The 24,741-nt window shown below is 40.1% G+C and overlaps 2 protein-coding genes across 51 annotated transcripts; both read right to left on the bottom strand.

Annotated features, from left to right (window-relative positions):
• Positions 1 to 1,821: 1,821 nt before the first annotated feature.
• On the bottom strand, positions 1,822 to 10,989 carry LOC127300396 (protein ACTIVITY OF BC1 COMPLEX KINASE 7, chloroplastic). Its single transcript, XM_051330503.2, has 18 exons — positions 10,810 to 10,989; positions 9,536 to 10,190; positions 9,148 to 9,291; positions 8,742 to 8,867; positions 8,207 to 8,294; positions 7,690 to 7,783; positions 6,993 to 7,086; positions 6,385 to 6,439; positions 5,183 to 5,274; positions 4,574 to 4,744; positions 4,394 to 4,450; positions 4,219 to 4,302; positions 4,049 to 4,133; positions 3,236 to 3,297; positions 2,894 to 2,968; positions 2,689 to 2,793; positions 2,341 to 2,482; positions 1,822 to 2,172 (listed from the first exon to the last, which is right to left on the bottom strand). Exons 2-18 carry the CDS (start codon positions 10,172 to 10,174, stop codon positions 2,099 to 2,101), a joined length of 2,187 nt encoding a protein of 728 aa, XP_051186463.1. The 5' UTR covers positions 10,175 to 10,190; positions 10,810 to 10,989; the 3' UTR covers positions 1,822 to 2,098.
• Positions 10,990 to 12,318: 1,329 nt separating this feature from the next.
• On the bottom strand, positions 12,319 to 21,178 carry LOC127300393 (uncharacterized). Of its 50 annotated transcripts, none has more exons than XM_071820070.1 (16): positions 20,564 to 21,163; positions 20,397 to 20,451; positions 20,190 to 20,253; positions 19,844 to 20,005; positions 19,699 to 19,753; positions 18,739 to 19,221; positions 18,200 to 18,350; positions 17,898 to 17,963; positions 16,786 to 17,514; positions 16,569 to 16,607; positions 16,276 to 16,424; positions 15,613 to 15,720; positions 15,041 to 15,219; positions 14,650 to 14,719; positions 13,406 to 14,099; positions 12,319 to 12,812 (listed from the first exon to the last, which is right to left on the bottom strand). In XM_071820070.1, exons 9-13 carry the CDS (start codon positions 16,924 to 16,926, stop codon positions 15,198 to 15,200), a joined length of 459 nt encoding a protein of 152 aa, XP_071676171.1. In that variant the 5' UTR covers positions 16,927 to 17,514; positions 17,898 to 17,963; positions 18,200 to 18,350; positions 18,739 to 19,221; positions 19,699 to 19,753; positions 19,844 to 20,005; positions 20,190 to 20,253; positions 20,397 to 20,451; positions 20,564 to 21,163; the 3' UTR covers positions 12,319 to 12,812; positions 13,406 to 14,099; positions 14,650 to 14,719; positions 15,041 to 15,197. The 50 variants fall into 50 exon arrangements, 49 of the variants coding, with proteins under 49 accessions (XP_071676171.1, XP_071676177.1, XP_071676189.1 ...); XM_071820076.1 differs by having other exon boundaries at positions 19,844 to 19,918; XM_071820088.1 differs by adding an exon at positions 15,820 to 15,884 and having other exon boundaries at positions 15,982 to 16,403; positions 16,569 to 17,514; positions 20,190 to 20,261; positions 20,564 to 21,152.
• Between the last annotated feature and the right edge of the window lie 3,563 nt (positions 21,179 to 24,741).

Genomic DNA, 24,741 nt, shown 5'->3' with positions numbered 1-24,741 from the left:
TGTGGGAGTGAGATTCCCAGATCCTTAGGATCACAACCATACAAATACTTTCCTACAAATGAAAGTTAGTAGAAAGAGCTTTTCAATTAGGATACTGAGTTCCATCAAGTAAAGGTGTGGGCCAGAATGAGCTAAATGCAAGGTTTGCTATGAGGCACCATAATGGAAGGCCATTTCATATTAGTATGGCTACAAACCTTCATTGCACGGTGATCCGCGACGTAAGGCGATTCTAAGGACTTCTCGCAAAGCCTCGAGTTGGGCCTCTAACCTCCTCCACTTTATTTGCTACATCCATAGAAATCTTTAGTCTCTAGATGGTAAATATTTCCACGATAATCCTATTCTCAGATACCAATTGAAGGATCAAAGATGTCGACTAGAGGAGGGTCAATATGTGACTATAATTTCTAATCAATTTGTTGTTTTTAGGGAAGTCTGGATATAGAGGTTTACTAGCATGCAACTACGTGAGCCAACCTATCTGAAAACATTACTGTAGCAAACAAGCTAAGCAATGCTAGACGTAAACAAAGCAGAAGTAAAGTGGATAGGAAAGAAATAATTAAAGTGGAAGCACACAATGAATCAATGGCGTATCCCGGAGTTCAATTCCTTGGAAGGAATCTACTCTCTATTGGCGAGGCTATCACAAACAAAGTTCACATGATCGCCAAGACATAGGTTTCTTCTCCATGAGGTTTGTCAACACAACGCTAACTCTTCCAGTAAGGGTAGATCTTCATGAAAACTCTTGCCTTTACAACAAAAAAAATACCTAATTCATGTTCTGAAGCTTTCGATTAATTCTAACTTCCTAATGTTCTCCACAAACCCAAGAGTAACAAGCCTCCCAAATAACTCAAGAGGTATTCAACCCCCCCCCCCCCCCCCCCACTCAAATGGTATAGGGAGGAATGAAACCTCACATAGGTCAAAATGGTGCATAGCTCATATCTGCCCGCCCCTTCACTTCGGGAAGAAGCGGAGCTGTTTGTATGAACCCCAAAAATGTCATGTATAGCCTAAACTCGAGGGGGCCTCGGAGCACAGCTTGGGGTGGGGGGTCATTTGCTGGCAACTTTGCAAGGGTTGACTTTGGGGGTTATCGCTCAAGGATTTTGGGAGTGTACATGATATGTTTATGTCAATAATCCACACTCTTCTTCCTTCACTAAACCACTCTAAATAGAACGATTCCTTATGACACGAAGGTAGGAAAAGAATCTAAGATGAAATTTAAAGACACCGTGTTCTTTTACCCTATGTTTTTTATAAAAGGCACTTTATTACTTAAAAGGTTAAGTATTACTTACCCTTTGTTGCTTGGTGGGAGGGGGGTGGGGTCTTCAATCACACTTGCTTCAATTCCGTAGGACTAATACCTTGTCTATGCATCATGAATATTATTAGTCTCCAGTCATTGGTCATCAACACCAAAAGCCACTTATAGGGGAAAAGATGTCCTTTCAGAATTGAAACCAAGTACAAGAATATTGCATGATAGTCACATTGACCTTTCTCGTCCATTTACTATGAACATTGATCGACATAATCTAGATAAATTGCCACCTTGACTTTTACCAATCTAACCCCATGCCCAACATTTGGGGCTTTGGGCCCATCCACAAGAACTCATTATACATATAGGGAATCTACAAAGGTGTGAGATCAATTGGTTCGTTGTTGATGTCGAGTGGAGAAATAGAACTTACTCTTAGCTGAAATTGCCTACGTTCCAGGGAAGTCTTGAGACCCAAGATTTAAAAATCAGTGGCAGATTTTCTTTTCAGGGCATAACGGTAACAAAATCACAAACTGTTAGAAAAGAACAAAATTCTATTCTCCAGATTTCTTAATTAATCATTTGCTGCTGAATGATCTAGCTTTCTGCTAAAAGAAGCTAAAAGAATGTATACTGTTTGTACAGATTTACAGGCTGTAACAAACATTTACAGAAAGAATGCAGTTCCTACATGAACTATTTATATTTATCTACGAGTGGGTAATCAGTTCCCAATTAATTTCTATACAGAAGTGAACCATTTGTATTGTTTGTCGTGCCATCAGAGCAGGTCTCCAGTATGACACACTGCGATTACATCATCGTCTCGAATTTGTCAAGTTTCTTCACTCTACGGAGAGATGCTATCAGTAATGCTAGGAAAACACCTGAAAATATAGGTGGGAGCACGAATAAGACCAATCAAGAAAACGACATGTGGAAAACACCGGTAGCATGTGAAGATAATAAAAGGTTACATATAGGTTCAAAAGATAGTGTTATAATATGGAGAATTTGTGAGTGAAATTTTCAAGAAACAAACAAGAAAAAACTACCTGCACCGACGAAAGACCCATTTGCGACCATTTGGTTTCCTTGACTACCCATGGTGACCCCAATATTCAAGAGTGTACCACCCATGGCTGTATACATTGTCGCCATCTGAAGTATGTTCGCTTTACGAGCAGCTCGTTCGGACTGCAAATGTCATGAAGTTTCAGGATGACTTTCGATTCAGACCAAAGCAAGAAATAAGGTTTTCCAAATTAGGAGGTACTGAGAATACACAAACTGGTAGTGCTTATCATCAACTTCATAACTAATGATGGCGGTTGGCAGAAAGTTCAGTTGGGGGTGGGGCCAAATATTCTAGACAGATGTAGAAGCCATCAGCAGAAACATACCTCAAGTACTCTGACCCTGAGTTTCAGATCACCTGACTCAAGTTGCCCTACGAAATCCTCAATCCGTTGGATTCTGTAGGGCATTGAGATTGTAGAATCACGGGCCTGTATATACGAAGATACCGTCAGTGATATGTACAACAACTAGTAGTGCAGAAACAGTGGAAAATGAAAAACCATATCCATCAAAGATTTACGTTCTTACATCATTTGCTTGCTTTCTTATCTCCTGTACTAGCTCAGGTCCACCACGTCGCCTCGTTTTTAAGTCTAGTAGTTCCTGTAGATCAAATGGAATTAGGATGGCATGCACACGCACAAGTTCAAAAGATAACAGTTTATGCTGCAAAATGTAAGAGAACTGTATTAGCAGAAATAACAAGTCATATTAAACCGAACGATTTATCTTGTAAACAACTTCTATTGGCTGTAGCAAGTTGCAATCCCGTTTTGAAAAAAGTTAAGAGAGCAGAAAAACATGAACCAAGGTAAATAAAAGAAAACATAGTGGATGGAGGGGTAATGACAAGTGGATAACAATCCTGACCTGTGCATATGGTGCAGCAACTTTGACAAAGGAAAAATCAGGATCCAATATGTATCCAATGCCTGCGAAATATGATTATACCAACACAATTATTGACCGGCAAATAGTTAATATATAATAGATAATAAATAGGTAATTTTTTTATGGCATCAACCCCCAGATAATAAGTAATGTAGAAAATGTGAGCGTTTATAGTCCTGGAGCAGGTCCTCAAGGTTGAAGCTTAATTTCACTCAGCTTGTCATTCGCTAGAAACCTAGATCCATTACATTCTTTTGGCAATCTTCACATGCTACCGGTGTTTTCCTAGCATGTCGTTTTCTTGATTGGTCTAATTCGTGCTCCCACCTTTTGAACGTATATCTTTTGAACATATATGTAACCTTTCATTATGTTACTAAGAATCTCCTTTTTCTATATGTTACCGGTGAACATATATCTTTTGATATGTAACCTTTCATTATGTCCTGGAGCAGAAAGTATGTTGGTAAAAATATATGTTACTAAGAATCTCCTTTTTCTATTTACTATAAATAACCAATGTCTTTCTGTTGGTGAGAAGATTCTTCAAAACGGAAATGAAATGTGTTTTCAACTTAGATCCATTACATTCTTTCGGCAACATATGAGATTCATTTTCTGTTATTTATAACATACAGTCAGCAGATCAGGAACATTTTGCAAGATTATAATCAAGAACATACTGACTAAAAAACCATAAAGTCATTGCATTCATGCATAAGAAATCGGAATATCGTAAGCAATGCATTGGTGGATGTTTTAATAACTTCAGGAGATAAGAGAATTGAGAACCTTCAAGAGTTGAGAATGCTCTTATGACGAATGTAAACGTGGAAGGAAAACGGAAAGGTTGATCTTGCGCAATTGCAAACAAGTCCTGGAGATGTAAAATAAAAAGAATTAACATCAACATCGTAGTTGTATACATTCAAGCTAATTCTAAAATTGTAAGGTCAGGCAACCTCTCCAATTGCAGCTAGAGTCTGCTGTTGATCCGGTGACTGGCTTAGCAGATTGTCCAAGAAAAACTGTACAGACCTTCTTACCTGCGTATCAAAAAAGGAGATGAAAAATATATGTTAAATGTTTCAATTCTTCAATGAAGTTTCTGCCCAAGAAATAGCATATTCTACAAACCGGTGAGAGGTCTCCTGTTGGCTGAAGAGCTTCCAGATCAATTAGAGCTTTTATAACCTGTAAGACAGAGCTGACTGAGAGAAAGAAGAGATGGGTTGCCCAACACATGAGCATCTTAAATTTCTCATGACCATGCAAGGTAAAATGTTAGGTAATACTTGTGTGTAGATAAGAAGATACCTTGTTTGCATCCTTCTCATAGACAGCATAGAACAAGCCAAGTAATCTATCTCGAGTGAATGATTTGATTTCACCCATCATTCCAAAATCATAATATATTAGAGAGCCATCCTTGTCTATAGCAAGGTTTCCAGGATGAGGATCAGCATGGAAGAAACCGGTCTTCAGTATCTGTGTTTTACATGGAATATAAATCTCAGGGCTAAATTACCATCGCATGCAAAATATTGATCTAACAAATAAAGGAAATACATAGAAATAAAAAAAATCAAAATATATGAAAACAGGAGTTTGAAGATTAAGTGAGTGAAAACTGTGTATTCTTAGGCATCTATTAAGACAAAGTAAGCAGCCAAGCGCACAGTTGTGCATGATCCAGGAATATTATAGAAATCATCTAGCCATTTAACGGGTAGCAAATAGGGACATGTACAAAGCATTAGCCCAACAATGAATTATCAAAAGTCTCCTACCAAATTTCTAAGAAGAGTGAATTTCCTGAAAGCACTTAGGTGGTATGATGACAAATATTTTTTATAAATGGTGCAAAAGATCACAAGCAACCAAAGTTAGCTTTCAACAAACATAATAAGCATACTATGAATCTACCTGGATTAGGTAAGACTCTATTGAACGAGATGCAATCAGAGAACGACTATATCCCCGACTGTCTAGCACCGCCAAGTTGTTTATTTTAATACCTGCATAAATGAAAAAAATAGATAAGATTATAATACAGTAGTTCAAGGTAAAAATACTGTAGATTTTCTGGGTTATAATTGGAAAAGGAGTCTAAATTAAACCTGAAAGGACAATCATCCCCTAAAAAACTGTGTCAGATCTTCATTGTATAAATGAAAAGGCAATAGAGAGATGAAAGTTCTGTTCGGCAACAAAACTTGTACCACAAAGTAATCTCATGAACAAGGTAAGTTCATGAAATAAGTTATGATGCCATGCAAGTTCTGTTCGGTAGCAAAACTTGTACCACAAATAAACCCTAAACCCTACAAATATGCATCATCATACTTGGCAAAGGGAACTGATAACGTAGATTTATTGATATATTTATTATAATCCTTTTTGACAAAGCGGAGGGTTGAACATGTATAAACAATAACTGGTATAGCCATGGAGGAAGTAACTGAAAGTGGATTAGAGATTGTATAAGCATATTCTGCATAACAAGGTAATATATATGAGAAGACAAAACTTTATGGCATCATAATTTATTTCATAAACTAGACATAGTTTAAAATAGCGGGCTATCTCATTTAGCCGCGATTTTTTTGAAGGCTATAGCCGGGTTATAGCGGGCTATTCCATTTAGCCTTTTTTAAAAAAATTGGAATATTTCAGTAATATATTACCAAAAGATAGGAAAACTATGACTCAAATACGATTTGTGATACAACTTACTCAACTATTCGAGGCAAACAAATATTAAATTATTCAATTCAGAAGTTTTATTTGATTATATTGAACGCAAATTCGGAAAACAAGAATAAAAATGAAAAGAGAAGAGAAATTCAAAATGCAGGAGGTTTAGCGGCTAAATTTGAGGCTAAATAAGAGCTAACTAGGGCTATAGCCGGCTATTAGCGGTTTTTTCTCATTTAGCCTTCAACTGGCATAGCCGCAGCGGCAGGTCTCCCGAAAAGCTATAGCCGGGCTATAGCGAGGCTATAGCCGGCTATTTAAAACTTAACTAGTACTTTGCGAATGGATAACCATTGATAAATACAAACTCTCCAAAATAAAACAAAAGTTAATTCAGGCTAGTTTCTACTACAAGAATAATTAGCACGTACCAGGGGCGTACTCCAGTGTTAACACCTTTTCAGTAGTGTAATCCCACATGATATTCTACAGAAGAGCATAATGGCAAGTCATTTTTAACTTTGAAGCAATAATAAGAAAAAATTGAGCGGCTTGCTCCAGTACTCCACTTTAATTAAAGTTTAAACACCTTTTATGATGAATTTCTCATTGAATGCAAGTAGAATAATCAGTTATATTTAAAAGGGTACGACAAGGTATGTACAAGAGGAACATCTGGTCCAGACCAAACATTTACTGCTTGTCCCACAGAACAATAATTACAATTCACAAAGGGTACAACAGGCTATGTCCAAGAGAACATCTGGTCCTGGCTGATCAATTGCAACAAGCTGCATGCAGAATTGCAAATCAAGCTGAGAGCAGGCAGGTGGCTGAAAGATGGTGTCTGCTGGAGGCAGATGACAGAGCACCAGACTGATCACTGTACGGTACACACTCAAAGGATTTCCACTGGGGATTTTTGCCAGTTCTTAATGTGAGTAATTATTGTAAGCAGGGTATATGTCTTTGGATATATACAGAGTGGAGTACTGAAACAAACCCCCAAAGAACTACATTTCAGGTCTAAGAGACATACCGGCACACGAACCCACTTTATATTTCTGAAATCTCGACGAAATCTGTCTGCATTCTTTCCTTCATTGATGTAATCAATTTCTTCATACAAAATTCTGAAATCGGAGAAATCAGGGTGGTAAACTTTTGTTCGTGAACTCAATTTGCAGCAAACTATATTAAAGCTAGAAAATCTCAGATCTCTGTCTTTGAAGAGAACGGATGAGCACTGTCGTTACTGTAGTGTATTCTCTGTTTTCCTAATCATAGATGTTTCATGTATCACGTATCAGTCATAGTACAGCTGATCACCTTCTCTTACAAGTTAGTGAATGTCAATTTGTAAGGTACTGCACTATTACAAAACCAAATAGGTAATAGAAGTCAAAACTATGTGACCCTCGACTATGGTGATATTATATATTCTTTCTCAATCTATGAGTTACTTACAAGGATAAATGCCCATATGGACATGATGAAATTACAGATTGACATTACCAACTAAACACCTATTGATCGGAGAAAAATGTTGAGTTCACAATATGAGATAAAATGGTAGACAAATAGCCATTCCACTAAACCGACGGAAAATGGCAAGAAATACCAGGGATTGAACAAGGACTGACACAGAATTAAAACATTATATCAATAGATGAATTTGATAAAGGATCATCACAAATAATACATAGTAAACTTCCAATAGGTTCATGTATGCTTACTTGGAACATTCATCATAAATACCAATCCAGTCCCTTGAAGGACCTCCGAATTTTTCACTTCGCTGGAAATATTCAGCTACTAGCTTTAGATTCCCTAGAAAAAATCAAAGAATAATTTAAGATGATTAGCATCAGTAATAAATATATAAATCAGTTAATATAACACATTTTGGATAAGTTATAGACAGAACAATAGTGGAATTATAATAATTTATGAACTTAAGCAAGAAAAGAAGAAAAGCTGAAAAAAGGAAAAACAAAAGCACTTTCTTATTTATAAAAGATAAAATACCCATCAAATTCACTGGAAGTCTGCAGCAAAACAGAAATAGCAATCACTATTTTCCGAAAAAGGAGGAAACCCCGGCCTCTACATCGACTGATGCATATAGCTCTAACAGCAATCACTATAGTTTCCTAGAACAAAGAACATGTCATTTCATCTTCAGTTTAATGTGTTTGTTAAATAAGCAATAGTTTTTGGTTTAAGAACACCAACAGCATGTATGTCTCTTACTTAGGTCGATGTCAAAAAGTTTCTTGAGCCCTGGTCGCTGAACTTTCACTGCAACTCTCTCTCCATTATGAAGCACCGCGCGATGCACCTGAAGAATGATATCATGGGAATTTGTAAGTACAGTTTGAAGGAAATGGGCATAAATATCACCAAGGTCAACATTATACAAATATGGACCATTAATCTCAATGGCATAGTATCATCATTTTGTCGCACAAGAATACAAAGGCATCAGATGAGAAGCAGTACCAATTATAAGTAAACATCCTGGTCAATAGAAATATAAGCAAACATTTGACATGTAACAAAGAGAGCAATGTATGATAATAAAATAGTTTTCATAACATGAAAGAAAAATCATATAAAATTATAAATCATACTTATTTTTAAAATACTGGAGACGTATTACTTACGTAGAGCTAAATACTTGAACAAAGAGAACATTATAAAGTGATCCTTGAGAAAATAGTTATATATGATGTGACAGCCTGAATAGGCACTGGGGAGGAGTAATGTGTATGCTGGAACTAAGCACCTGACCAAGACTAGCAGCAGCTATTGGACGATCCTCAAATTCTTTGAACGCGATATCAACTGAACAACCCATTTCCTTCTCTATGAAAGCCCTTGCCTTCTCAGGAGAAAATGCAGGTACTCTGTCCTGGAAAAGCAAAAGGTACATGGTGCATGTGTCTTATTTTCATACAGAAAATGTATATGGTCACTCATGATAATGAATTTACACTAATTTTCTATATAACCGTAACAAATTCATCAATAATAATAAAAAAGAAAGCAACCCATATAACACAACCGTAAAATAAGAATAATCCTATTTCTATTTTACAAGAAAGAAATAATACTAGTTCTATAAAAAAATGTAAGACAAAAAATATAGAGTGGAACCTCTTCACCAAATTGGCTACGCAAAGAATAAATACCTGCAACTTTGCAAGCTCATCAACGAATTCCTTTGGAAACAAATCAGATCTTGTGGATGATAGCTGTCCAAGCTTGATAAAAGTTGGGCCAAGCTGCAATACTTGTTCTCTTAACCATGCAGCAGTGTTTCTCCTCCGGATTTTCTGAGATTTCAAAGGCAGTGTTAGTTAACATGTTCGGTAAAAAAAGAATACTTTCATAGAGCAATCAAAGTTGATGTGATCCCACATATATCCACACCATTACTAAAGGAAAATGATGATGTGCTAACAACAGGACATTACTTCCACACATGGCATTTCAAGGAAACAGCAGCTTCAATACTTTCCCTTTCCCAACTTATAGAACTACTGATAAAACTATTTACCATTTTCATAAAAAAATTACCTGATTTTCCTCTGAGAATCCACCTGCATAGGCCCATTTCGCATTGTCGAATAAAATACGTATTCTAAGAGAAAGCACGAAAGACCAGATATCGATACTCCTCTGCACAGAGTTGTAATTAGCTTTTGCCCAACTAAAGCCCTCGTCAGAGGGCAAAACCTTGAGCTCCTCTTCAAATGGATCATCTCTAGCAGTCATTTGCTTCTGGGTCTTAACTAGAGCAGACATCTTGCTGCCATTTACCAAACTAGTCCCAGAACCGTTAATGGCTGATTTGTTCAAACCGTTGACAGCACCGTTCGTAAAACCATTGATAGCACCGTTCGTAGAACCGTTGACAGCACCGTTCGTAGAACCGTTGATGACCGCCTTGGCCGAGCCATTGACAGCACCGTTCAGAGAACCATTAACTGTATCTGTTCTTGCACGGGCACCACCCTTGTTCCTAACCAATTCGTTTGTCGGGACCATCTTTCTCGACCGGCCATTGGTGCCATATTTCTCGGATTCTGTGGACCGAGCTTCTGCTCGGAACATTGAGGATCTCTTATTAACCAAGGAAGAGTCATTCCCATACCTTGGTAGCCTCACACCAGATATAGATGCTGAAAAGCTAAGATCCGCCACCATCATCGCCATGATGAATCAAAAGCCCCTGTTTGCATACCTTGCCGTTAGCATCAATGGCAGAAACAAATGATGAACACAATGAAATAACAATCTAACAAGAAGTGCAGGGTAGAGCAAATAACGAAGGACCAAAATTACAGAATGACTTATCATTTTCCAAAGAACTAGTAAGGACTAGGCTCCACAAGCTCCACGTGGTTACCTATCGGCTACACATTCAGTAAATGTTTTTAGGACAGGAATGGATTTTACATGATGTCCCGAATGGATTGACCAGGAAATTCATCAGTTGCATAACCAAGGGGGGGAGAGAACTACAGTATAACGTGGTTCCTGATCGAACTAATGGCCAACTTCATCAATTCCACCCAATAAGGCTTTCTGAAAAAACAGGACTGCCTGAACATCTACCAAGAAAAGATTCATCGAACTTGTTCCTTCATGACCAACGTACAGAACCATCAGAACTACCAACCATCACAAAACTGTACCTTCGCCTAACCAATTCCGCCCAAGATGCTTCTGACCCCGGAATCGCAAACAGATTCCAAAGCAAAATGAAACGAAGGAAGAAAGATTCGGCGGAACAGTTGAACCGAAATGAGTGGATGCGGGAGAGTGGGAGTTTCTCAAGCAAGGGTTACCTCTCACGTGGGCTTTTGATCTCTTGGGGCCCGGAGAAGGGAGGACTGCAGGGGAGCCAGGGAGAATGGCCGGTGCCCGGTGACTTCTCTTATTCGCAACTGCTTGAGCTGGCTTGGCTGGGAAGAGGACAGGACAGCACCCCGTCCGTCCACAAGGAAGTGGAGAGGAAAATGAGGCGCACGGGGACGGAGGAATTTTATACTACAGCAGCTTTAGGGCCACTTCTTTTAAGCTTACTAGATGACCTGTTGCGCTATCGCGCAATTGGCAGAATCAAGCCAAAGTTTAAACCATAAGTTTTAGCTTATTTTAGTACTCGCTCCGTTGTACCAAAATCCGAGTCAATTAAAATGGACGGAGGGAGTATTAAGAATTTCTCGAAATTTATCTGCTTTAATATCTTGTAGAAACACCATTCCATCGAGATCGAGAGTGTTGTAGTAAGATATGATAATTTAGTATGATTTCACACTATTTTTCAGCTTGACGGTCCAATCTCTTTCTCTTAACCTATTTTCCTAACCTTCCAACTTGATCTGCTACACCTCCCTTCATTTTCATTGACCCCACTCCACATCTAATCTGCAAACCAAGTACTCTGTCGCGGCCATCCATGCCATCAGTCATCCGCTGCTCGCCCCAAGATTTACTTAACTCTTGATAGACGACAATGAATACTAAACATTTCAGAATCCTAAGACAATATGTTGTCATTTCAAAATCCTAACACAATACATTTAGAGAAATAGTAGGAAATCTTTAAAATGCATTTCAGAAATAACGGTAATGCAGTATGTTAGAAAGCCATGAATACCATTAGAAAACATAATGTACACTTTGCAAATTAAGGTAAGGTAACTTCATGGTGTTAGCATCATAAAAATGCAATTTCACTTCTCACAAACCTAAATTAAATGTCCATTTGAATATACTACATCATGCATTTATTCAACTTCTCACAAGTAAATAGTTACAGAGATAATAAAAAATAAAGATATCACTTATATGAAAGACCTCAAAACCAACAATGGAACTTCCATCCATTTGTCTCCTTTTCTTGAGACATAAAAGGCAAAGCAAGTTGTTGTCAGCCAAGATATCGATCATATGACTGCTAAAGTGCTAATGACAAAAGAAATATCATGTCACATAACAGCTTTATGTTTTTATAGGGAGTATATGAGACTAACAAAAGCAGAATCAAGCTAATATTGTAGCCATAAATTTTATCCATGTTGGTGTCTTTGATTGAGATCCATTGGCTTTAAACCAAGATGAATTAAACGTAGAATGTGAGCATGGCAGGTCCCTATTTTTGATAGCCAGAGCTGGACCTAGTGCAAAAAAGTATATTTCATTTTTGATAGCCGGAGCTGGACCTAATGTGAAAAAGTATATTTCACTTTAAACCAAGAGGAATTAAATATAGAATGTGAGCATGCAATTAACAAGGAAGCAAATAGTCGTCATCACAAAATTTGATTCTGTTTTTAGAATAACATACAAAATGATGGGAATCATATCTTAATAGAAATTAGTAACAAACATCAATAACAATCATCATGTACCTTGGGTTAATCAAGGCAAAAAAATACATGATCAGGACAAGAGGGAGGTGCAGCAAGCTTTACACGAAAAAGAAACAAAAAAAACTCCTACAAAGGAGCAAGGAAAACATGCCGATTCAGAGCATCTGTAATACATGTAAATTTAGAAATATATATTCATTAAACATGATTGCATCAGAAATTCCATTTCCTTGAAGTCTTTCACATTGTTGCACTAAGAGCCCACTCGCGTTCAGAACATGGCATCCACCTTTGTTTCTGCAACAGCTCACTCGCATTCAGAACATGGTATCCACCTTTCTTTCTCTAACAGCCAAACTCCCGTTTCTTCGCATTGCCTCTTAATTCAGGTAGTCACAATGAAATAGGCTTTAACAATGCAATTAACAGAGATATATTTTCTTTGACATAACAATTCACATAACCTACAAAAACTGTAAGTTTGTTTCAAAGAAAGTGTCAAATTCGAACCAGTTCAAATATGTAATCAGTCATAACAGAGCAGTATAACGTTCCTAAGTGGCAGTGGCAAGAGGATAAAATAAGTTCTCCGAAATTAGCATTACTGCTAGACTAAGTATGAATATTGAACCTAGGATAAGCTTATAAAAGCACTTGCAAAAGATGAAAAACAGAGTTAACAGAAACTCATACCATAATTCTAAAAAAACAAATCCCTGGTTACTCATCTTGATAATATCAATATCAGGAAATTTCATAGAGTGACCAAAAAAGGGAATGTGTATTCTTTAACCGTGTCCAAGATATAGAAGAGATCCTTATGGTCCACAGATCTTTTAAATCGCAAGGGGTCATCAGAAGCAAATTCGTATACAGGCTGAGTGAAAATCCAAAGCAATAAAGCACATGGCAGCAGCTAGACTGCTTGAAAACTTCTAAACTTGATTCCAGAACAAAATCAAGGGAAAATGTACCAAGATAATTTAACTACCAAAGTCACATATACAAGGCATGCTATGTCTAATTATTATATTCACATTTTTTTTACTTTTGGAAGGAAAGGCACCTCAACATTCCTGAGGCTGAGAGCACTGTTAACATAATCTGCGGTCACATTTGTCCTTTTTGCATGCTTCATACACTTGGGGGGCTCCTGGAACAATGCACAACACACTTAAATTAATATAACATAATACCAAGGAGCAATGATATATCATGAACATGTGAGATTGTGAGCTACAATTAAAGACAAAAGAAGGTGCAACTCCGGAGAATGAACTTATCACTGACATATTGACTGGTTCTTTCTCAAGTTGCCGCGAAGGCGCAAATTAAAATTCCACATATCTATTAGAAAATGTTTATGCATTAGATCTAAGAGCTCTATAATAGTTTATACACAATGGAGTATTCCTCTTTGCGTATAGAAACTCTAACTTCAGTATCCTCTGCACCAATGTTTGGAGGTATGAAAAGAAAGAAAGAAACAATACCTTCAGTAGTCTTTTGCACTGACAACTTTAGAGACCATAAAGTTTGTGCATATTTCTGAAGCGTAGAAAGCACACATTTGTGGATTTCAATTATCTTTGTCAATATCTATAATGATTAAACGGATTAAACCAACATAGTTCCCTCGAACAAAAAGTACAGTTTCTTTAGCTGCAGCCCACCTAAACGCAACACGTAAAGAGAAATGAAACACGTAAAGCGAAAGCACACATGGGCATCAACTCCGTTGTTTCATACTCATCTAATCCCTGAAAGGAAAAATAGAAGTTTGAATATATATAGTACCGTGTAGTGCAACTGAGACAAAAAAAAACTATTACTAAGGCAACGCTCATAATATCACGATCACAACTATATGGTGATACTTACTTTGAGCTCACCACGCAAAATGATAATCTACATCCTGATGCTCAATTGAACAAGCTACTTAGTACTCAATATAGAAATGTAAAGGGAAATATATGAAATCCTATGGTTTCACATAGCAGGCATGATAGGTGCCCGGACATGAATCTTTGGTAGAGATAGCAGAACACACATGAAAAAGGAAATTCAGAGACATCACATCAGCATTTTTTCGAAAGTAACGTAATTGTTTTAACATCTGAACTGAATCAAAAAATACAAAAAAGGCTACAGTTTCAATCAAACCAACACATGGAAAAGAGAAAAGGGGAAAGGCCAACCAAGGAATAACCAACAGATACCAAGGCCTTATTAACATATAATATTTAAACAAAATATATTGAGCAACACAAAATAGATAAAGGAGTACAACCGATTGCCTGAGTGTCGTACCCTCATGCCGTGTTGCCACTACCCAGTAGAACATACGCCGTGATGCTCCCTGGCTCCCAACCATGGCCAACTGCTCGACACACTTCAGAATCAGCATTTATTAACTGGCATGCCAAGCAGCACATACATCCGTACTCTTCTAATGCAGTCAAGCAGACAATGCAGATGCATGGTAGATATTAGCACAATACACACGTGGGTGACGCATCGATATCACCTGGGGCTAAGGTGATAGGAGCTGTAGTGTTACATGGGCAATGTCCAACCAATGTTCAGAGAAATTAGTATATGCCTATTGAAAAGAAGAGACGGGTGGAGCTAGCTAACATAATGCCAACAAAATCAACACACGCATAAAGGAAAAAAGAGAGGCTGAAGTATATATACAAACCTGAGCAAGAAGGACGTGTGGCTGAGTTGATACTTTGCAGGAGCAACACGAACTGATATTTCTCACAATCAGATGTAGATCTTGTCTTCAATAGCAAAGATAGTTTCAGTGGCTAAATTTGGGAAGCAAATTTGACCATATGGCTTACAAGAAATGATCAAATTGTTTTTGTGGCAAACCTGCAATGCACCAAGAAATGATCAAATTGTTAGCAAACCTGGGAGAGGGAAACCACACTATTCCCAACTCATTGAAGTGTGAATTTCCTTCGGTCAGTTTCTAACAAAAACAAATCTCCATGAGCTATCCAAGAAATGGTAAACGTGTGGCATTTTCTGAAAACATTGTGCCATCTATTTCTGAATAAATCACTGCAGTCATGCATGGTCCACTTTAAAACTGCAAGAGTGTTTGCCTACATATTTTCATTTAGATGGTAATATATTTGGATAATATATAATAATAGACATATTTATAAACAACTCATTAATAGAACCTTTTTTCTTACTCTTTGGTGACACCAACTATTTGAGTAACAAACTAAGAATGGGGCATGATGCAATGAAACTCACGGGAGATAATTTGACACACTTATAATGTAGGCAGAGACAAGCTTCAGAGCTTCCAATGCACAACCAGCAGAAACAATTGCATGCCTGGATGATATTATTGAGGACACCCTGTAATCAAAAATACACGTCATGCACCGAAGCCCTCTTAAATTAAAACATTATGCTTCTTGATTCCAAAATATACGGCTGAACATAATAAAATCATACTTAGACATCATGATAACTGAGAACCCAAAGTAGAGCGCTAAGGACACAGGCAGATCAGTGTTCATCTATAAAAACAATAAAATTATCATCCAAGCTATTATATTTGACCTTACACTATTATGTAACAATGATAAACACGTATTTAAGCAATTGAGATTTTACCACATCATATATGGATGATATGGCAATAATGGTATGGCCCACCTTGATAACATGTGGTCCTTGCGATAATGGCAAAAGGGTGATTTAGTGAGATATTGTATATAACATGATAGAGCCCACCTTCAAAGCATGGCAGACTAATGTAATGAGTCACAGAATTAATGTTGGACATAGTCGATAAATGGGTTTATTTATAAATAGCATTGGCTTCCCAAAACTGATTCCTAGAACATACTACAAAACAAGATCCTTTAACTTGCAAGCTTACATTGCTCCTTTAACTTGCAAGCTTACATTGCTGAAAAGACAAATCCCCTCTCTCTTACATATAGATCAAGCATACTACCATTGTGTCCTAGCAACAAAAAGTACCATGGCGTGGATGCACACGCAAGGAAGATAACCAACAGAACCATCCAACCCTGCGGAGAAAGCGCACAGAACTGAAAAGGTAAATCTGAAGTAAAATAAAAGTAAAAGCTGCATCCAAATAAATTATACGGTGATTCCTAGAGCCAAACTAATAGTCAATATTGTGTCCTTAAATAAGTAACCACTAAAGGAGATAGAGAAGAATAGTCGTGTACCTGATAGGAGCTAAGACAATGCAATTGTGGCGCTGGAATCTGAAAGAAAAGATCCACAAACCATGAGACTTGTGTAACAAACAAACATAGCCGATAAACGCAAAGGTAGTATACTTACCAAGGGGGGGAGGGGCATAACAAAAGAGAAACTATAGAAGATTCACTAAATAGTTGTTATAATTTTGTTATAATTGCATATGAAACAGAATCTTCTCACCCTGAAATATTTACCCATAGTATGAATCAACGCGTTCTGCTGAAAGACCACGGTACCATAGGCAACTGAGAGGGATTCCAAAAATATTTGCTGAATTTTTAACAGTTCCTTCTGCATTTTTATGGTATAAAAGTTGTCCATTAGTGCTAGCTTCCACCGCAGGCATACGGCATCAAAGGTCACAGAATTATTTTTTGCCCTAAAGAAACTTTACATAACTACATGAGCTCCTCACAAATTCATACAGAGAATTGGAAAAACAGAATGAAAGAGGTCACAACATGAGTGCTGCTACTGTAGTAGTTTGTACTGCATCGTGTCGTCTGTTATTCAAGGGAAATCATCCTATGCACTTTAATCCCGCATGCCATTGTCCTACAAGGAGAAATAAGAGCATCTGAAAGAAGCCAAGCATTGAGTACAAACTGCAGCACTCCAAGGATAAAACAAAAATAAGCCAGGACATAATTATTGATTAAATCATCATGCTTTGCATAGAGATAATAAATGACAGTATGTGCATGTGAAAATAAAAGAAAGATATTAAGAAATCACCAGGGCATGAATATCATTCATATACCGCAATCTGCTTCTCCTTGACCCAACATAGGCGTAAGTTTAAGAACTCGATATGCAAGAACGGATCTGAATACCAGCAATATTATACTCTAGAGGATCAGAACCGTTCCAGACATCTCTTAGTATTCAAACTAAACCTTACGTACAGTTCTGCAATTGACATATCTCGTATAAGTTACGTGGAAAAGTAGTACCTCAGATAATGCAAGTTTTATACCCTATAGCTAAATTCTAGAAACCAAGGAGACGATCTATTTTAGTAGTGATATTCAGGGAAACACTGGAATAATTTAGAATACTTTGTAGCACAAGGTGTATGTAATGCAGGTTGCGGACCATTTTCTACAACACCGCTGCTTGAATTGTTGACAAATAGGTGAAAAACTTGCAATAAACTTATGCTGAACCAGTACAACTAAATTTTAGTATGAATCTCAAGTCATGGACTGGTTTTAGTGAGGTTCAAAGATGAATAGAAAATCACGACATTTGGCATGAAGGATACAAATGGAGAAATAAAAAAGAGAGCTTACTTTTTCCATGTCAGCACATGGACTGCTATATCTTTGAATCGCATTTAAACCTGATGAGTAGACAAACTGAAAGAAAATAGTTACTCCGTTGAATATTAGAACTACACATATTAAGATGAAATGCCATTTAACATGTGTGTTGTATATTTAGAGCTGCACATATTTACATTAAGTGAGTGTTCGTGACATGGAGGCTGCAAAGAGAAGTACTGATGCACAGAGTAACGAAATTAAAATGATGCCATGAAAATGGTAAACAATTTTTATTGCGTAAAAGACTTGGAAACCTCATGCCTGCTTACCAGGGCAGGGATATCTTCTCCGCAGCACGGCAAGGCACAGAGGAGCCTCCATGTGTGCTTGCATCACTCGCAATGAGTGTCTTACAGAAGAACTGCATTTGTGGCCTCGCTTTCGTGCAAGCTCTGACAGCAGGAATGATTTTTTTGCATACTGATAAACATCAGACCAAAAGAAACACAAGGATTAGGGCATTGGTACATAAAGAGAAAACTTCAGAGAAAGCCATAAATTTTAGATGCTTATTGTATTCACTGGTTGAGGAAAGTGGCTATTGAATAAACACGGAAACACAAAATTTCCATCCATATGAAAAATAAGAGCATTCTAGAATTAGGAATCGGTAGAAGAAAATATTCAGGCATCAAAACCATGTATAGATAAAAACGAAGGAGCTAAGAAATAAGAGGAGCCAAAGCACGCCTGGTACACAAGTAGACGTACACAAAGAACATTAAAGCATCATTCGGTGATGGTATCTGAACCAGATGCAGAATAAATTAGAAAACAAAAAACAAATGGGCATAGACTCAAGATTTACCTGTCCAGTTCCTTCTGATCAAGCTGGCCACTGTATATCAACTTCTATAAATGCTCATCGGCCAAATTAATATACTCCTTCCCATGTCCAAAGAATATCCAAGAATTGTTAGGCCAGTCAAATACATAACTAATTTACAGAGAAAGCTCTAGAGTCAACAAGTTATGAGATAGTATAATCATGTCCAAAGTTAGTGCAAGTATATAAGCAAGTTATTACTTCTAACAATACACACACCAAGAAAGCAGAAAAGATAGTATAATCAGATGAAAGATGTTAAATTGATTATTTTGGAAAAAATATGGAAGCTAAGCACCAAATTGTTTTGTGCCTGCTGCAACCCTCAAATATATTAACCAACTTACTACCTGATACATATATCATCCATCTATAAGGAGCATGAGATTGAAAGGATAAGAAAATGGCTTCTTCAATCATTGGAAGGAAAAGGATAAGAATTGAAGAGAATGATTGGAAGTGAACCTGTAAAACCACAAATATAGTTATGGTTCTATCAAATCACTTGAGCTTCATGGCAATGATTAAAAATAGAAGAGTCGCTATGGGTACAGTCATGTTAAAAGATGTAAACAAAATAAATAATGATTGCAAAGACATTCTCATTGGTACACTCGGTATCTCCACTCATACATGCATGATGGATCAACATAATCTTTCGGTACTTTTGATGACAAACAATATTAATACTGAAAGGGAGGGTGCTAAAAACATGCAAATACAACATCATATACAGTTAAAGAGCATCACATGTTTTCTATGTGGTTCTAAAAGACAAAATGAATTGCAGTGCCAGACAAGAGACAATAAGAAGTGCAAGGTTATTTCTTTATCCAATTTGCACAAAATATAGTTAATACTTAGTATGCCCCTGTGCTGACAAGAATGGGCTATCAGAAAACATTTACTCCGCTAGTGAAGAGAACAGGAATCTGCACAAACCTTTTAACTGGGTTATCCAAGTCGCAATTTAATGTGGACTGAAGTTCATAAATTCCTGCAAGGAACATATAACATCACTACCAAGGGCTCAAAACTCACCGGCAGCAATAGCACAAGAAAGAACGCCACACTGACATAGTCTCACCTTAAGCTGATAATCTCCAAGATACGTTTTGACACTCCATAGCCTAGAGACTGAAGAAGAACAAGCAAAATCCATCTGCAGATCTTTGTGCAACAGAAGCTCATGATAAGTGGCTAGCTGGAATGAGGTATCGCTGCAGATGGTGACCAGTAGCCAGGCAATCTGTGCCAAACGCCAAAGGATAATTTCCAATGATTTTGGCTTTCATGCAGGGAGAGAAGAATGCACTGGCAGTGCCCAGATCCATTTGGTTGATTCAGAAATAATTAGAGAGCCCAGTGTCTTTCGTTCGGCAGTTGGAAGAATAGTTAGCAGAAAAATTGTGCGAGGAGCAGGAGATTCTGACCTTGACATTGCAGCGAGTCTCATGAGCACCTTCTTTCTCCCGTATATGCATGTTTGATCCATATCTGCTCCACTAAACACATGAATCCAATCATATGAAGAAGAAACAATTATTAGAATTGTCTAAATTGGCAGAAAACGAACTGAAAGACAAGACAAAATATATAGGGTGGGAAGTAGGGAGAGAGGAAGGGGAGCAGGACCGAACCTCACATCGTTGCAGCTCCTCCTCTTGGCCTCCATCACACCACCGGCCACAAACCCTGCAGTTGTGCCCTCGTCCATGAGAAAAACAAGAGAAACCAGAGTGAGAGATGAGAGAGAGATAGACAGAGGAAGAGACAGAGAAAGAGAGGAGCGAGAAGCAAGACGAACCTCAGCCCCGTGCTGTCGCCTGACCCGCATCTCCTAGGCATGTCGGCCGGCCGGCGAGCCTCCACCGCTGAATAAAATCAACACAAACCCTCCCATGAGGCTCGCCGCGTCGCCGGCCTGGTAGCGGTCGTCGCTGCCCACGAAACGGTCGGCGGATCCGTCCCCGCACGTCCGGTCGTCAGCCCCGGCGGCGGCGGCCGTCCTCGACGCGCCGAACGCCGCCAGTAGGCGCGCAGTCCCTGCCGCCGCCGGCTCCCGCCTCCAGCCGCCTCGGCACAATGTCCCTGCCGCCGCTGGCTCGCGTCACTCGAGCGCCACTCCCGCTGTAGAGGGGGAGAGAGAATAAACGGAAATGAGGGAGGAGAGGAGGCTGCCATTGGAGAGGAGAGGAGGAGGTGGGGATTGGGGGAGGAGAGAAGACTGATTGGAGAGCGTTGGCCCGATCTAGGTTTTCACCCGGCCCTCACGCGCATAGAAAGCTGACGCGAAGGAGAGTGCGCGCCTGTCTCACACACTCGGCCCCGCAGGTTGCTGGTCCTACTCGTCATGGACTGTCTCAGAAGACGTACAGGTGAGAAAGTTTTTACTGCATCTAACGGTTGTGGTGAAAAGTGGGACTTGCAATTTACTGTGCAAGGCCAAACCAACGACCCAGATGATTTTGCCCCTCTCAGGTGCCTCCAATGGGTGAGTAATCTTTCAACATTTATAGGAAGAATGCTTATGCAGAATCTGGCTTATGGATTGCAGTGGCTAAAAACTCCGGTGTACAGAAGGTGAGAGAAACTGATGTTCCTATTCTTTTTGGCTTGTGGAATTTGGGCTTATGATATGTGCTGAGCCACTAAAAGTCTGTATTGCCCTTAGTCTATTATTTTGCACGAGAGTTATATTAAAATAATCATGTAGAAGTCAGAGTTTAGTAGCAGATGTCAGTAGACTTTTGCACTATTTAATGCAAATTGAACTGTCTACGGAAGGTGGTGGGCACCACCAGCGGGTGGAGACTGGAGGAATCGCGAGTGGGCAAGGCCATGAGGCACGGGAAAACGTATCAGACTTCGATGGCAGTCTCAATGTAATTGTATTCAAGAATAAGGGCAATTCTGGATGTCGATTCGGTTTAAGTCTCAGAAGCTCGGGAAACACCTCCGAGGCAGCTTCTCGATTTGCACTGCACGACCGTTTCTCGGTGGAAATAAGCTCACAGGAAGCCGGACACTTCTTTTTGGTTTCGGCTGCCTACGGCCTCGAAGCCGCTCAGGAAGCTAAAAAGAAGCCCCCCTAACATACTGCGTGGCTGGTGATATTTTTCAGATAAACCCCTCTATCTACCTATTATTACACGAAACATTTCGGCAGTTATTAATTTTTTCCCTTTTTCAGAAAGGAGATAACCACCGGCCAGCTAGTTCGTTTAAAAAAATTGATCCGAACTCGTAAGATCATCATTCTGTAAAGTGCATGTGCTATTCGGAAATGCAACAATACTTGTAACTTGTAAGTTACGTTGAGTAGGAGTTGGAAAGTGTGGTGGAAGAGAAACAACATGATCTTCAGAGGGAAACACTCCTCTATGCAGGGTGACCATCAGGCGGATCGACGATGAAGCCAACGAGTGAACCTTTGCGAGCGTCGAGGAGATGCGCAAGGTGCTTTCTGAGCCTCCTTTGACTCAATGGGGCTTTTCTAACAAATTATGGGTTTTTTTTTCATTTTCTCTTATTTTTCCGTCTACTCCTTCACACATTTGTTTGTACGGGTAGTCCATTTATAAGCTTTCCCATAAAATTGAAAGCCAGCATATTCGATCTTTAAAGAAAAACTTGAGTAGGACTGTAGAAGCATGTTTTATTATTACATTAAAAGACAAGCAGTTATCACATTAGGAAAGCAATCGTACCATATTCTCTACCAGACCCAGACGTGCTGCTTGGAGGGTAGCAGGCTAGCCAAGTGGAGGACGACACGCGACGGCGAGGAAGTCCTAGCAACAACCGGAGGTGGAACGAGTGAAAGCGTGGCGTGGCTAAAAGGAGATGGACTGCACTCCGCTCTCGCTCCATGGAAAGCGTGGGGCTGCGGAACTGCCCTCGCGCACAACACGACGCGCCCAGCGAGTGGCACACAGGAGAGGAGTACACGGAGTGCGGTACACGGCGTGGAGCCAAACAGTGCCGCGTCCTATTTCGTCGACGCAGGTAGTCTAGTCCTCCTTAGAGCATCTCTACTCTCTAGAAGTTCTCATACAAAAACTTGGAGTTCAGTCTCTCGAATTTTAAGGCTTCATTGATTTTAATCGAGACGTAGAATAGAAACCAAAAAGACAAACTGAAAAGAAATCAAACATCGTGGCAACTTTTTTGCGAAGAACGTGTGAAATACAACGAGTTCGATGCTCCAATCGAGCTACATTCAAACATAATTTACATATGATAGCCAAAATAACTACTAATCCTACACCGCGCGCCTAATTTCACAAAAATTGGCCCCAAAATAGTCACAGGGGCCTCTACGCGCGGCGGAGGACGGCTAGGCGATGATGAGGGCGGCGAGCTCGATCATCGTTGCCTCCTCCGCGTAGTTCCCGCTGATGAGGGGAAGCGCCGGCGTGTCGTCCTCATCGTCGTTGTTGTCGGGGCGCGGCGAAAGCGGCGGGTTGCACGAGCCACCGGACGGGAGCTCGTCGTCCCCATTGCGCGTCGACCTGAGCGCCGACCTATGCGCCGCCCGCTTGCGCGCTCCCTCGGAGCGCATCCACTTCACGCGCTCCTCCTCCGAGCGCAAAACTAGCGGACGAGGAGACGGAGGCCGCCTCCCCTACCAGCATATGCGTGCGCGCGCCATGGGAAATGGAGGGGAGGTCGCGACCGAGCAGAGAGCGTGAGGGGGCGCCCAGAATTCCTCACCGAAGTGCGAGGGTTTTTCGCGGCGGACGAGCGGATGCGGCGGAGGGCAGTAGGGTTTCGGAACCGAACTCCTCCTCCCCGACCTGGTTAAATAGGGGGCCACACGTGGAGTTTCTTTTTCGGGCCGGGCCGCCGATTCAGGTTCTAGTCCCTGCGGCTTTCGGCCCGAACCCGTAAATCCGCCGAAAAAATTCAGTTCCAGCGACATTTACGGGCTCTCATAGAGTTGCTCTTAGAGCAATTATAGCAGATCCCCATCTAGCCAGATACTAGAAAGAAACTACATAATAACCGTCACTATATGATACCGGCAAAATTTGGGAGGCCAATTTATTTGCAGCAATATCCCATTGTGGCTCGTGATGCTCCATATACGCGAATTTTGGGCCAATGTATTGAGTTTGTTGAATCGTTAGCGAGGGAAATTCCAGGCAGTTGGTTTCCTTCAGCGCCCGGAGCAGGCCAAATTTCGGCGGACCTCGCCGAATTCCGGCGAATCTTTCGCAACAGGAGTACCACGCGACCGCGTGCGAAGCATGGGGCGCTGGAGCCGCTCGCCGCCGAGCTCAGGGCGGAGCAACGCGAGCCCGGCGAGTAGTGGCTGGCGATGCGGGCAGAGCGGGCGGCGGCAGGCGCGCGATGTGGGCGGCACGGTCAACGCGGGTCTAGCGTGCGAGCAGGCTATGGGAAGAAGATAGAGAAAAAAAAGAATATCCTGGAATATACTTTTTATGGTATGATTATAGGGTATGTCGAGGGTACTCCTCGGCAATGCCCTTCGATTGGGGCTTAGGGTTGATGGAATCCTGCAAGCTGACACGAGACATCGGTTCACAGACAAGCGGGGAGAGCGATTTACCCAGGTTCGGGGCCCTCGATGAGGTAAAACCCTTACGTCATGTCTGTCTGATCTTGATTATGAAGATATTGGGTTACAATGGGGTGCCGAATAGTTCGGCTGAGATCTCGTCGAGAGGCTAATTGCTATGGTGACCTAGCTCTAGACTTTCGGTGGCTAAAATTGCTAAGATTGATTGTGTCCCTCGGCAGCCCCTCTCCTGGCCTTTATATAAGGGGCCAGGTCTCAAGAGGTCTAACCGAGTACGACTAGGTTTACAGTAGTTTTAAATCTAATCTTTCCTTGTTCGGCTGCTTCCTTGTCTTGCCCGCCAAGGAATCTTCTGGCGCGCCATCCAGGTGGCCCGTCTTGCCTCTAAGTGCCTTCATGGGCCTCCAACTAGTTAATACAGGATAGGGCAATGTCGGTTA

The sequence above is a fragment of the Lolium perenne genome, chromosome 5 (assembly GCF_019359855.2).
Source record: "Lolium perenne isolate Kyuss_39 chromosome 5, Kyuss_2.0, whole genome shotgun sequence".
Classification (NCBI taxonomy): domain Eukaryota; kingdom Viridiplantae; phylum Streptophyta; class Magnoliopsida; order Poales; family Poaceae; genus Lolium; species Lolium perenne.
The sequence above is the reverse complement of the archived record's forward strand: the minus strand, read 5'-3'. Positions and strand labels throughout refer to the sequence as shown.